We start from the raw sequence: 13978 nt of genomic DNA, 5'->3' as shown, positions 1-13978 counted from the left end.
TGATAGTCCATATATTCTTAGAAAGCCGTGCTCTCCGATCTTCATTCCTACGGAGCAGGAAAATAGCACGTGCTTGTCACTTACATGTGGCTCATATTCTTCTGCGGGCATCCTGGACTTAAGAAAAACCACCAGCCCTCCCACCCTGGTTCTAACAGTAAACAGGGCTGAGAAACACAGAGAAATGCCCCGTCTCATTCTTCCCTAGCATTTCTCGCTATCGTGATGGCCCATCGGCCCAGGATCACGGCTTCAGAAGGGCTGGAGCGAGCAGTGCTTTGCGCCCTTCTCGGCCGGGCACTCTCTCTCCCCGCGTTCTCGCACGGTCTGAGCCAGGAAGGGAGACAGGGCCGGGTCTGGGAAGGAAGAGTTGGCTGGGAGCACCCTGTCCACCTCTGAGGGCTGACTTTGGGCAGAGGAAGCAAGCTGGCCGCGGGACTCGGGGCAGGGTGTCCAACAGCCCTGCCCTGGGGCGTCCAACTCAAAGGTACTTTCAAGTTTCTGATGCCAAATCCTGTATCTGTAAACACAATGTGTTTCCTTTTTCATGCTGGGGTTGGAGCCGTTATTGTCTGGCACTTTCTACGCCGGCCGGAGCGTAAGCAGAGCACCGGGGGAAGTGGCCCCGGGCAGTCTCTCAATGCCACACAGATGTGTCTTGGGGGGGGGGGGGGACGAGGGCCCCGCTTCTCAGGTGGGAAGGGCCCCCCCCAACCCGGGAAGCCTCACCGCACCGGAGTCCTGAGCCCCATCAGGATAGCTCTGGAGTTGTCCCCGTCCAGTCCAGGGGAACCTGCCTGGGAGGGGCAGACACTGTGGGAGGACACTCTTTTCAGAGAACCTGGTCTCCCACGCTCTTGGCGAGAACAGAAAACACAGCAACAGAGCAAAAATGCACGCGGAAAATGTGTCACAGTGGACTGTGACCCAGTCCTGCCATGTGACAGGAGCCAAATCCAGACCCTGCTTCCTCTGCAGAGCCTCAGAGCCTCCCCCGATCCGCGGCGTTGGGCCAAATTCCTCCCTTTGAACCGTGTTCACGGTTTAAAGTACAGGTGTACAAGAATTCGCCCTTCTCATGCACAGCCTCCCCCGCCTCAATGAGCGTACATCCCACCTGCAGGGAGGGCACCCACTTCACATGTCTTAACATCCCAGACCCAACAGAGCCCCCTGACCCCTGATGGCTCTAGAAACGTCCACTCCCGAGGGACTTCTTTGTCTGCCGGCCCGGGGAGCTGGGGAAGGTCTTCTGGGGCCAAAGATGTCATACAGTTTTCATCTCCTAGGCTAATCCTAAGTAAGACCAGCTGCCTCGCGTGTTATAACGTAAAGGACTCCAATACCCGATGACCATTTCTGGCCTTAAAGGAAAAGAGCGCTGTGATCGATTAGCAATGTCTGCCCTGGTGTCAGAACGGGAGGAGGGCTTTTGCTGAGTCCTCACCCCGGCCACTCCAAGCAGGAAACAGATCAAATCAGAAGCCCTGGCCAGTGATAATCAGACGGGCCGAGGGGGTCCATCTACTTGAGATGCTCCGCCAAGTATCGAACGCAGGGCAACACACAGGTGCTCTGGGAAACTACGAGAGATCTAGTCTCACTTCCCGGTTACCTAAGTAAGACTCGGTTATTCAAACCCAGCCCATTTAAAGGTCCCCATGGCCCTACAGATTGTTGAACTCAGGCGTGGAACTTTTGGAACGTGGAACAGACGACTGCTCGTGACAACCAATACTCTCTCTCTTCTGTAGGCAGAAAAGGACCCAGGGAGGAAAAAATCTAAAAATCTATCAAAGCACCAGCCGGAAGAGGGCACGAATGGGCTCCACGCTGAAACTCGGACTAGCTGCACAGGGGGCTGATACCTCCCATGCGTTACCCAGGCCAGTCCTAAATCCTCCACAAGAGGCAGACTTTCCAGCACCTTCTTCCGGGCTGAGGTGGGAAGATTCCTTGGTTATCAGTGGCTGTAGCGCACTAGGGTGTTGCTTTCTGCCTTTCAGGGTTTCCATGCAAAAAATTTACTTTGCCCTCTGAAAAGCCACCCCCCCCCCCCCCCCCCGCGGATCAGCCTGGACGTCCGCCACACCTACAGATATATGGGTCTTCTAGATCTCCTCTACATGCGTAAACGCACTGCAACACGAATTCATTTCACCCTAACGACAGCTGATACACCAGTCCCAACGGCAGAAGACCTGGGGACCTCCAGGGAATGCCTCGAACACGGGCAAAGGCAGAGCCCGCTTCTGGGGCAGTCACTGAAGCGTCGGAAGAGAAAGTCCCAGATGAGAGGCATCCCACATTTCATCCATCCCGTGACCACAGCCCCTTCTTGTCTCTGTCAAAAGCGCAGAACCCGCACAAAAGAACTGGGGGGAGGCGAGGAGAGGGGGGGAGGTGGGGAGGGGTGGGATTCACACACGTTATACAACGTTCCGAAGGCCGATTAAAAGCCAATTCTGAGTTTCCAATAGGAATGCGTTTTTGGAACAAGAATACAACGATGCAATACTGAACTCACTATGTTGTGCGACACAGGTCAAGCCTCAGGACGACAGACAGCGTGGAGGCGAAGAGATAGACTGTGTCTGGAGGACTGTCGCAGGGCAGCTCAGACATTTCAGGTGTCGTTCAGAAAAACCGCCCCTCGGAGCTGGTTACAACAGGATGCGGTTCTTAGGTGATCAGCCTTATTATTAGTGTTATTATTAAGGGTTTTTTTTAATTTATTTTTGAGAGAGAGAGAGAGAGAGAGAGAGAGAGACAGAGCATGAGTGGGTAAGGGACAGAGACAGAAACACACACAGAATCCGAAGCAGACCCCAGGCTCTGAGCTGTCAGCACAGAGCCCGACGCGGGGCTCAAACTCACGAACCACGAGATCATGACTGAGCCACCCAGGCACCCCCATGTGTCCAGCCTTTGAAACGAGCATGATCGATACTCCCCCTTGCTCTCCGCGCATGCAACGGCCTCACTGAATAAGCCACCATGTGCCCCGCAGACCGCTCCACACTTCGTTGTGTCTGTGAAACACTGCCCTTTGGTGGCGGGGACGTCCGTCTTTGGAAAGCTCCCATTCCATGCGGTAATCCGATTCATCAAAACAAGGCACACAGGAAGCATCCGGTCCGATGCCTGGCACTCAGTAGGGATCTGTGGTCTGTCCTCCAGGGTGCCACCTGACGGTCCCCTTGGACCGCCACCGGAACCTCTGCCAGTCCCCTCGGCCGCCCAAACCGATCGATGCCCCATCTTCCAAGGCTGCGGAGACCACAAGGGCACTGTGTCTTTCCAGACGACAGGCAAAATACTGTGGGCCACTCTGTAAGTATTAGGCTTAAATCCTGAGCGTTTCAAAAGCCCTCTGAGACCTGCAGTCTCCCTCTAATGAAAGGCATTGCAGAAACCCAAGGTATGATTATCACTTCTGAAAGGAATTAAAAAAAAAAAAACAAAAAACCTACTGACTCACAAAATCTCCTTACTGGTGCATCGACAGATAAGGCTGTTTTATAATCCAGTTCCCTAGAGAGCCATTTATTTTGGTGAGGCCAATGTGCATAGCAGACACTATAGAAGCCATCGAGATAACACGAAGAACAACCCAGTGGACATCTGAAGTGTAAACATAAAAGTCTATTAAGAATACAATGTTGGTTTAATCCCAAGACAAAAAATTTACTTAATGAAAAGCACAACTCATTTCAAGAAGGAAATATCGATACCAGCTGTGAGCAGAAAATGATTCCTTCCAGGGAACATCTGAATTTCAACCCACTGCCTTTCCAATATTTACTCTGGACATAAAGTCTCAAATACTTTTCCGAGGATCTCATTTTTCTATGGGAGGAGGAGGTCAGAGAGGAGTCTGGGCAGGGCCAAAAAGGCCTCTTGGCAAAGCCTGGAAATGCACAGACCCACCCTCGAAGGTTTACCCAGACACAAGTCTGTCTCCCGTCTCTCAGTAGAGGAGGGAGCAGCCTCCTTGCCCACCAGGTGCTCAGGAGAAGCCCAGCGGAGACCCTCCCTCCAGCTGCCGTGGGGCCCACCGAGATAAACGTCGGCCCTGCGTTACCAACATACGTGAGCTGCACCCGATGCACCAGTAAACTTCCCCTCTCCAACAACACTCCTTGGCCCCTTCCTTGGTTTTTTTCCATATGTTCCAGAGAAGCAAGGGAGATAATGAGCACTAGGGAAAAGGAAGAGGCCTTATTAAAGAGGATTTTCTGATCACGAGCTCCGTTCCACCACCTCCGAGAGAGCTCGCGGGCCCCGGAGATCAAGAAAACGCTTGGCCGTCACCAACGCTTATGGATGTCAAGACCCACCAGAAAGCACCTAAAGTCTCTTCCCTTATATTCCTAACAGCCAGCTCCCATTCGTCCTGATGGCTAAAATGAAGGACAATTTCTTACATGCAACTTCACATTTCAATATGTATGAGCACAATTAATACAGCACGACATAATCAACATAGCCACGGAACCATCTCCACTTCCGGAAGTAACAGGTCGTTCCATCTTCTCTCCTGTATGTGGATACATAACGGCCCCCCACCCGACCACCGACCCAACTAACTATCCATGCATCCATCCATCCGTCCGTCCATCCATCCATCCTATGTGGAGTCAGCACAAAGGGTCCGATGCGATAAACGTCAGGTCAAAAAGTTTCTAGCTCCGCCATCTATTAACCACATGGCTTTGGGTAAACCATTTTAGTGTCTCTAGGTCATGGTTTTCTCATCTGTGAAATAAGTGTCATCATCCTGCTTATTATTAGCACAGCCTCAATGATTAAATGACTAATACGAGTGCTTGGCAAAAAATAAGCTCTCAAGCGTTAACCACCATAATGACGGTAATTATGATAATTACGAAGACTGTAAAAACATTCACTGATCTACAGCTCTGTGCCAGGCTCTAGCCTAAGCGGCACATAATTTTAGCCTTCTGATTTTGCAAGAGTCTTTAGTGGGGCATTGGATTTCTCACAGCAACACCTCCAATATAACACCCCTCTCCTGCTGGGGATGATGGTGGGCCAAAGTGCGAGAGCCATTTACAGTATGAGGGACCCCCCCCCCACCACCGCCGCCAGCCAAAGCCATGTTTAAACAATTACCAGCATTATGTTGCAGGTACCCATGACCATAGGAGGCTAGCCCAGCACGGTGCTCATCTTGCAGAGACCTCTTTTGTGTGGGTTTTGGGTTTCAGCTGGGCAACGCAAAGCCATAGAGTGAGTCGCAAAACAAGTTTTCATAAGCTTACCCTGTCACAAACCAGGCAGGGGTTCACAGTGACATTCCCACAGTAAGATTAAACAGCATGCTTCGTCAGGCACTAAATACTAACACAGCTCCGATGTCAGGGGGACACTGATTAAAACTGATGTCAATAATTTATGAAACACAATATGGCCTTCAGATGCTCTTTTGAAAAAAAAAAAAAAAAAAAGAAGGAGGAAAAAGGGCCTAACAACCCAGGTGGTTTAAAACTGTTCATGCATTTTCCCTTGAACGTACGCACACCCCCACCATGCATGGATGCTTCTTTACGCGGTGAATGTAAATGCACATGTGTATAAGACCATGTGAATGCTGCCGATACATATGGGCGGAAGAAAGTATTTAGTTATCCCACTGAGGGCTGTCGAGGCTGTAACGTTATACATGGTCTTGTCTTTCATGTTGTTTTGAGGGGTTTCTTTCCTCCAGAAGAAATCCAAAATTGGATTTAAAATAAAATGGGGCTTTACAAAGTTCACATTGATTCCGGAGAGAACTCAACCTTGAAACACCAGAAAGAAAGCTGACCAAAGGAGACCTATAGGACATACCCGTTTCTTTTTCTTTCTTTTTTTTTTTTTTTTAACGTTTATTTATTTTTGAGACAGAGAGAGACAAAGCATGAACGGGGGCAGGTCAGAGAGAGAGGGAGACACAGAATCTGGAACAGGCTCCAGGCTCTGAGTGGTCAGCCCAGAGCCCGACGCGGGGCTCGAACTCACGGACTGCGAGATCGTGACCTGAGCCGAAGTCGGAGGCTCCACCGACTGAGCCACCCAGGCGCCCCAGGACATAAGCATTTCTTAGCAACCAGAAATTACTGCGGCCCCATCTAGAACCACGTAGTCAAATAATAACATCCATGGGTCTTTTTCTTAAGTTTTAGGGTTTTGGGGGGGCGGGTGGGGAGCAGGGGGCTTAACCTAGGGAAGGATGCCATTTTAGTCTATTATAAATCACTGCCTCGTTATTTCATAAAGGCAAAGACAGAATAACACAGTGATGCTTCATTTTTTTTTTATCAATACCGATTTTTGAAATTAAAAAGCAACCTTCTTTACTTTGGCTTCGTTGTAAATAATCGGGGTAGCTTGACTTGATATGTCAACAGTGTGAAATTCACAAGATGGGATTAGGTTGGGGAAAAAAATCTGAGCCGCTGATAGTACAAAAGTTAGTGTTTGAAGGATTTATTAATGCTTTTTTTTTTTCCCCTAGCACAGTGCCCTGTAGTGTCTCAGAACACCTGTCAAATACTAATTCATTCACATATCTCCACTATAGGGCCTTTTCATAAAAAGCTCGACCTCTAATTGTAAATCACTTCTAAATTGTCTTTCCTGGCTTTCTCTTCTGTGGAATGATGGAAAAATCACCAAGATTTCAATTAAGACTTTATGGGAACTTCAACCTGACACTCCCGGGGCTATAACTACAAGATATCAGAACATCTATTCAAAAAGGAAACTATAAATAACTTGAACTTCGTTGAATTGGCTTTGCTTTTATGAGGTGACTGAATAATCGGCGAGATTTAAAGATACTTTAACTACTGAGAATTAAAATAACCTCAGTTAAAAACCAGAAAATATTGTCAGTTGATTGTTTGTCATGCAGATGATGTCCCTACCAGGCCTAATTAAACTTTTTGAACAAAAACACTTACTAATTACATTAGTTCATATGTTGATTGCTCAATTTGGCTTAAAGGAAAAAAAAAAAAAGCAGTCAATCCAATTTGTGCACATAGTCAAGGCTCTGGTCAAAAGACAAAATCCTAAACTACAGAGACTATTCCCAAAGCATGACCATTGTTAACAACAAATGCGGTTTGTGTCTCCACATCCGAAGCGACTGGCAGAGAGCTGGGGGTAGGTGATGACTGTGAACGCCACGGGCTAAGAGGAATCTTCAGGCCAGTACAATGTTACCACAAGACCCAGTTTACTGGCCTCAGTGCAGCGAGCTACTTTTGTCCGATTTCCACCCTGCCCACTGACAACTGGAAGGTGTCTTTCCTTTGCACGTAGGAACTCAAACTGATAGCAAAACCGTGAGAGGCCCTTTAAATGTCAATAAAGGGTTTTTACGCACAAAAGGAAGAAAAGAAAGGAGGGAGGGGGAAAGAGAAGGGATGGGAAAAACCAACATTTCTGAAGGAACTGAGCAGATCAAAGGAATTTTATTCTCAAAGACCACTAAGTCAGGGTGTCACTGCTAGCTGGCTGTGGGATCCTGCCTGAGCACTCTCTTCAATCTGGTAACCAGTCCCAAGTCCCTTAAATGAGGGGCATGAACAATCGGGTCTGCAAAAGCGGGACGCAGTGCAAAAATGGAGGCCGTGCCTGTGCAACAGGAGGCGAGACCCTCCGCAGACCAGGGCGCCTGACTGGGCCTCGGTGCCCACCCGGCTCTCCGAGACCTGTTTTGCGCCGGCTTGCTCAAAGATCTGCATCCACAAGGCACGAGGCACAAACTATGCGACAACAACATGACAATTAATCAGACCCAGACTCCGAGACGTGTGTTTGTGGGGACGAGCAAACTCAGCCATGTGCCACGGTGGGAGAAGAATCACACAGTGGCAGCTGGGGGGTGCGGGTGGGGGAGGGCGCGTAACTATAGGTTCACAAAAGATGCACACCCCATGGCATGTTGAGGGGCGAAATAATTTTCATTAAAATAGAATGTGGAAATTGGAAATTTACATCTCATACTACAGTCCTCTTCCCCCCTCCCTTTTTTTCTTTCTTTCTTTCTTTTTTTTTTTTTTTTTTTTTTTTTTCTGGGGAGAAACTGACTTTCTACTGCAGCAAAGCTGTACAATTCAGAAATAGAACGGATCTCTCTCTCTCTCTCTCTCTCTCTCTCTCTCTCTCTCTCTCTGTCTCTCTCTCTCTCTCTCTTTTTAGCCTCATTTCTGACCCAACAGTGTTCACCAGTGCAAGCCTTGTCAGATTTCTTTCAGGACTTAAAACCCCATTACAAAGAGAGAAGCTGGATCCTTGGTTAATTCAAATCTGTTTCATTTCACCTAATTGTGACGCTAACAACACACACACACACACACACACACACACACACACACACATTTTGGTACACTTTTCTGGACCAGGATTGAATTATTTTAAAATCATTACTGAACTCTCCTTTGTAACCTGTGGATAATAATTAATTTAAATCTCATCTTTAAATCCCAGCTAACACAAATACGCTGTTCAAAAGGGGCAAAAAAATATTTTTTGCCCCAAACTATGAAAGGCAAATGGAGGACGCAGGAGTGATATAACTCGCCCCAAACTGCAAACCCCTTTGCCATCTCCCAAGGGATCTGTGATTGCCGAGTCGGAACCCCCCGGGGAACAGGGCCGGGGTTCCCAACAGGGTGCCCGGCTGCAGCCCTGGGAAAGGGGGAGGGGGGGCGTATAGCGGAGGCGGATCCCAGGGTCCCGCCACACTGAGGTTAAAGACAGTGGATGCTTTGCATTTGAGCCCGGAGTTAGGGGGACCGGTCGGCAAGCTTCCTGCAAAACCCTCTCCCCCGAAGCATTTCTCAGCCTTCCTGGCTTCCAGAGCCCGCCGGGCGCAAATCCGAGAGTCCCCGGCCAGCGCCACGCGCGCCCGTGAGCCCGCTCTCAGCCCTCCCGGGCCCAGGACTTCCCGGCACGCGCCTCCCACCGCCCGCGCGGCGTCCACGGGGCAGGCGGTCCTCGGGAGCCCGCCCGCCCGCGTCCCCGCGGCGCCCCACTCACCCACGCACTCGTTGGCCTCGCGGGCCGTGGCGCGCTGCCAGGGCCGGTCGTAGTGGAACGGCTTGCAGCGGTCGCATTCCGGGCCGGCCGTGTTGTGCCTGCAGTCGCACACCAGGCTGTCGTCGCGGTCGCGCACGCAGCGGGCCGCGTGGCCGTTGCACTTGCAGCGGCCGCCCACCTGCAGGTCGGACACGGCGTAGAAGTACGAGTCGCGCGCCAGCTCCGAGTCGTCCTCGTTCTCGTCGCCGAACGTGTGCAGGCGGCTGAAGGCCACGCGGATGTCGGTGGCCGTGACCCAGTCCTGGAGCACCGGCGAGTTGTCGAAGTCGTGCGCCGAGGGCCGCCCGTCCAGCGTGCTGAAGGCGATGAGGCCGCCGGAGAGCGGGCGCATGTCGGTGTGCGAGTCGGTGCACACGGCCTCCTGCTCGTTCTGCTTGGTGATGGGCGCGCGGTGCGGCCGGTTGTACATCTTGCGGCACTGCGTGGAGTAGAACTGGAAGGGCACCCACGTGCGCCCGTAGTCCATGGACTTGTAGATGGCCATGGACTCGGGCCGCGGCGAGCAGAACTGCAGGCTCACGTAGGTCACCTCGAACTTCTTGCCGAGCGACAGCGTGAGCGTGACGTTGTGCGGGAACTGCAGGTAGTTCTCGGACTGCCAGCACGTCAGGTTGTGCGGGTTGTTGAGGTCGGTCAGGAAGGCGGGCGGGTGCGCCTTCTTGGGGTCGGACGCGTTGCAAAGGTGGCAGGAGCGCAGCCGCTCCTCGCCGCGCTCGCTCACCACGCAGTAGCGCGCCGGGGGCCGGCCGCAGGTGCTGGACACGCGCACGTCCTTGCCGAAGGCCGCGTTGACGAAGTCGGGGATGCAGCGGCGCGGGTGGCCGTTCTCGTCCGAGCAGGGGTCGGGCTGCGCCGCCTGGCCGGAGAACATGCTGAGCCCGGGCCCGCCGCGCACCGCGCCCACCAGGCACGCCACCGCCGCCAGCGCCGCCAGCGCCTCCCACACTGCGCGCATCATGCCGCGTCCAGCCTGCCCCGGCCCCGCCGCGCCGAGGAGTCGGTCCGCCCGCCGCAGAAGGCGCCTGCGGAGAGAGGGGAGCTGCGCTCAGCCAGCCCGCCCCGCGCCCTCCACCCCGCGGCGGGCGGCGAGCCCGGCTTCCCCGGCACCATCCCCGCCGGCCGCCCGCCCGCCCGCCTCGCCGCCCGCGGTCCCCGGAGGAGGGGGGGGAGGCTTCCCCCCCCCACCCCCGCGCCCCCCGAGCCCGTCCTCCCCCGGCCCGGGCGGCGAGCCGGGGCCGCGGGCTGAACGCTCGGCTCCCCGGGCCACCGCCGCCTCCACGCCGCCCGAGGGGGGCACGCCCGCGCCCGCCCGCACCCTCGGCGGCCGGCCCGCCCGGCGCCCGGAGCCCCGGCGCCGCCGCACAGCGCGGCGGACCCGCACGGCCCGCGCGCCCCCTTTTTCCGCCCGCAGCCCCCGGGGTCCCTCCGGGCCGGCCCGGGTCGCGTCCCCGCCGCTCAGTCCGCTCTCGGGACTTTACCTCCGGAGAGGGCAAAAGAGAAAGAAAAGTTTGCCCGGCCCCGGCCCGGAGCCCGCGCGCCGCACGGCGGAGAGCCTCTCGCTCGCGGCCAGCAGGCGCGTCCCGCCTCAGCGCGGGCTTGCGAGCTCCATGCCCGGCGCGGCCGCCGCTGCCCCGGCCCCGGCCCCGGCCCCGGCCCCGGCCGCCTCGCTCGCCCGAGTGACGCCGCGGCCGCCCGGCTCCCGCCGCTCCCGCCGCGCTCCGAGTGCCGCCCAGCCCGCGCCCGGGGCGCACACACACTCACGCTCGCTGGCGCGCACTCACACACACGCACGCACGCCCCCGAAGGCTCCGCCGCCGCCGCCGCCGCCGCTGCCGCCGCCGCCGCCGCCGCCGCCGCCGCTGCCGGGAGTGGGGGGCGGAGGGGAGCGCGGGGGCGGGGGGCGGGGCCGCCGGGCGGGGCGCCGGCCAATAACGTCGGCGAGCAGCCGCCCGCTCGCGAGCAAAGTTTTAACCCCGGGAAAGAAGAAAGTTAAAGGGAAGCGGCCCGGGGCGCGGGGCGAGCGCGAGCGCCAGCGGGTGGGAACCGGGGCGCCCGGGGAAGGGCCGCGGAGACAAAGAGAAAGCGAGGCGGCGAGCGCCCGGGGAAACCCCGGAGAGGGGGCTGGGCCCGGCGAGCACCCCGGGGAGGGGAGGAGGGGCGGGCCGGGGACTGTCAGCCTCAACCCCGGGCCCCGCGCCGCCCCGGGGAGCCCCGCAGGTTTCCGCCGGCCCCACGCCCCGGGGGAGCGCGCCGGCGGGAGGGCGGGGAGGGGGGGGGGGGAGGGAGGGGACGCTGTGCTCCCTCCTGGTCCCAGCCAAACACATCTGTGTTTGTTTTCTTTGCTGCGCCGAGGTCGGGCCTTCCTCCAAGCCGGCCCGATGGCCCCCGGTGGCACCGCGCACAGGGCCGTGCCCCTGTGGGCAGACAGCCGGGAATGGGGAGGAGGAGGAGGAGGTCACCTCTGCCTGCTCACCCCTTCTTCCTGAAGCCCACCGGGGGCAGGCGAGAAGGGGCTACTGGCGTGTGCCGCCCCCCCCCCCCCCACCACAGTTGTCACCCTGCGGTTGGCCTATCTGCCGGACCGGGAACGCGGCTCCTCGCATGCCAGGGATGCGGTGCTGGGCTGGAGGCCGGAGGGGAAGGCCCCTTCCAGGCGGGTCTGCCGGCCTCAGGCTGGGGACAGCCCAGCCCGCCCCAGGTCCCCCCTCCCCCCCGCCCCCCCCCCCCCCCCCCCCCCGCCACAGGCTTGTATTTTCAAGGGTGCTGTATACCCTGTTCTATCTCACGGGAGCCTCGCAACAGCTTTGCAAAGTAGGTCTTAACTCCATTTCGCAGATGAGGAAACCGAGGTCAAGAAGCTTGCCCCAGGTCTCCCAGCTGGTAAACATCAATCAAATCTAGGAATAGACACCGGGGGCTCCTGCCTCTCCTCCTTGTCAAATAAGCCCGCCCAATTACCGTCTCAGGAGGCATCCTTGGGGCCACCCAGCTTCTCCTTGCCTCATCCTCTGCCACCTTACCAAAAGGACCGAGGACAGTGAGAGCCTCCTTTGACACTCTCGCAGCGGTAGCCAAAGCACTTTGAGGGAAAGAACACACCGGGCTGAGAGTTTCGAACTCAGTCGCAGTTGGTTTGTTACTTTTGGATGAATGATCTAGCAATAAATCCAGACTTTTGAAAGCCCAGGGTCCTGGTTCCGGCCCAAGAGCTGGCTTCCTGGATCCTCTCCATCGAGTGTCACGTTCGGTCTTATTGGCATTTTCATAAACCGTGAGAACCGAAGAAGGGGCCTCGGGGCTCATTTGGCCCAGCTCAGTCTCCTTGGGAAAAAACCGCCTTCCCCAGCCTCCCTGAGAGAGGGCCACCCAGGCCAGCTCTTCCAGGGATGGGACTTCACCCACAGCCCAGGGACATAAATGCGTTCCCTTGCACGACAGCCCGGGGTTCATCCTGTGCCTTCGGGGAACGCTTTAGTCCTGCCTTCTCCCCGTGCCATTGACCACTCCCTACACTGTTTATTTCTGCCTTGCCTTGTGGCAGAGAGGATTCTCGGTGACTTATGAGGGTACTTACAACATGACAAAATAACATAAATTAGTGGGGTGGAAGGAGAGAAAGGAGAGGTTTAATGCTTGTGGGCTGTGAGATCCCAGTGCTGTTCTGAAAGGCAACATAGGGATGAGGAGCAGTGCTTTGAAAGCCGAGCGTGTGGCCTTGGCAAAGTTAGCATCCTTCTGTGTTTTGCTTTCTTCATTTGTAAAAAGGGGACAAGAATATCCATCTCATAGGGTTAGGAGCATCAAATGAGTTAACACGTACGAAGATTGTCGCTTATAATACGTGTACGTACACATTGTACTCCCGTAATGTACGTGAATAAAAGCGTCTGTGCGAATATACCTAAAGCGGGGCGCATGGTAAGCGGATGTAACAATGTTCGTCGTTGCTATCAAGTTGGTAGATCCTTACAGACGTTGGCAGTAACTTAAAGCAGAGCCTTTTAATTACACGGAGAGATGTTCATGACATATTATAAAATGGGGGGGGGGGGAGCAAATTATAACACACTATGCCCCCAAAAGACACTATGCACAGTACAAGCTCATTTTTATTTTTATTTCTTAAGGATGCATAAAAAGACAACGCGGTTCACTGCCATCATCTCAGGCTAGTGAGATTCCAGGTGATTTGCATTGAGTTTTGCCTGCAGGTTCTCAAGGTCGAGTAGTAAGGTAAGGAGGGGAGCTAAGAGAAGGAAGAAAAACCGGGAGGAGTAGAAACGGGCATAGAGCTCAACTCCTCCCTGGAAGGCCCTGTTCGCCTCCGGTGGGTGGGCCACAAATGTGTCCCTAAGCTTTCCTGCAGCCAAAATTAAAAGGAGACCGTGTCGGTTAGACAATGCCCAGCGTCCGTGACATAAAAACAGACCCATTACTCATAGAGAATTATAATTATTCATGGTGCTAACGTCAGACAGGCATTTCTCCTGGGGGGGGAGGGCGGTGCATAAAGGAAACACAGTATGTGATAGTGAGCACACATCCTCAACGGCATCACCATGGTGGTCATAGCGGCAAGCTCCGTGGGACAGTTTCTGTGATGGCCCATGACAGAAGCTGGTGGCATCACACCAAAACACGAGTCGGGAAAAGGCAGTCCGGCCAGGACGGGTCTGAACGAGGCACGTCGGGGAGCCCAGCTCACTGCCCACCCTACTTGGGTCTATTTTGGGGTTATCTCCTGGGCTGGCTCACGGAGCTGGCTCCGAGCCTTCCTCCTGCTGTGCTGTTTCTGTCTGCAGAGTTTGTTTTTCTTTTTTTTAATTTTGTATTTTTTAAGTAATCTCTACACCCCATGTGGGAC

The 13978-nt window shown here is 54.9% G+C and overlaps 1 protein-coding gene across 2 annotated transcripts in view; it reads right to left on the bottom strand.

The window, feature by feature from the left end:
* NTN1 (netrin 1) overlaps positions 1–10929 on the bottom strand; it is a 169461-nt gene extending 158532 nt beyond the window's left edge. Inside the window, exons 1-2 of one of the 2 annotated variants that reach the window (XM_023244471.2) lie at positions 10876–10929; positions 9055–10136 (exon numbers count right to left, since the gene is read on the bottom strand). In XM_023244471.2, coding sequence (XP_023100239.1) covers positions 9055–10072 — 1018 coding nt within the window. In that variant the 5' untranslated portion in view covers positions 10073–10136; positions 10876–10929. Of the gene's footprint in view, positions 1–9054; positions 10137–10592; positions 10791–10875 lie in introns of those variants that run through there. The other variant, XM_023244470.2, reaches the window with a different exon arrangement.
* Positions 10930–13978: the final 3049 nt, after the last annotated feature.

The sequence above is a fragment of the Felis catus genome, chromosome E1 (genome assembly GCF_018350175.1).
Source record: "Felis catus isolate Fca126 chromosome E1, F.catus_Fca126_mat1.0, whole genome shotgun sequence".
In the NCBI taxonomy this organism is placed as follows: domain Eukaryota; kingdom Metazoa; phylum Chordata; class Mammalia; order Carnivora; family Felidae; genus Felis; species Felis catus.
The sequence above is the reverse complement of the archived record's forward strand: the minus strand, read 5'-3'. Positions and strand labels throughout refer to the sequence as shown.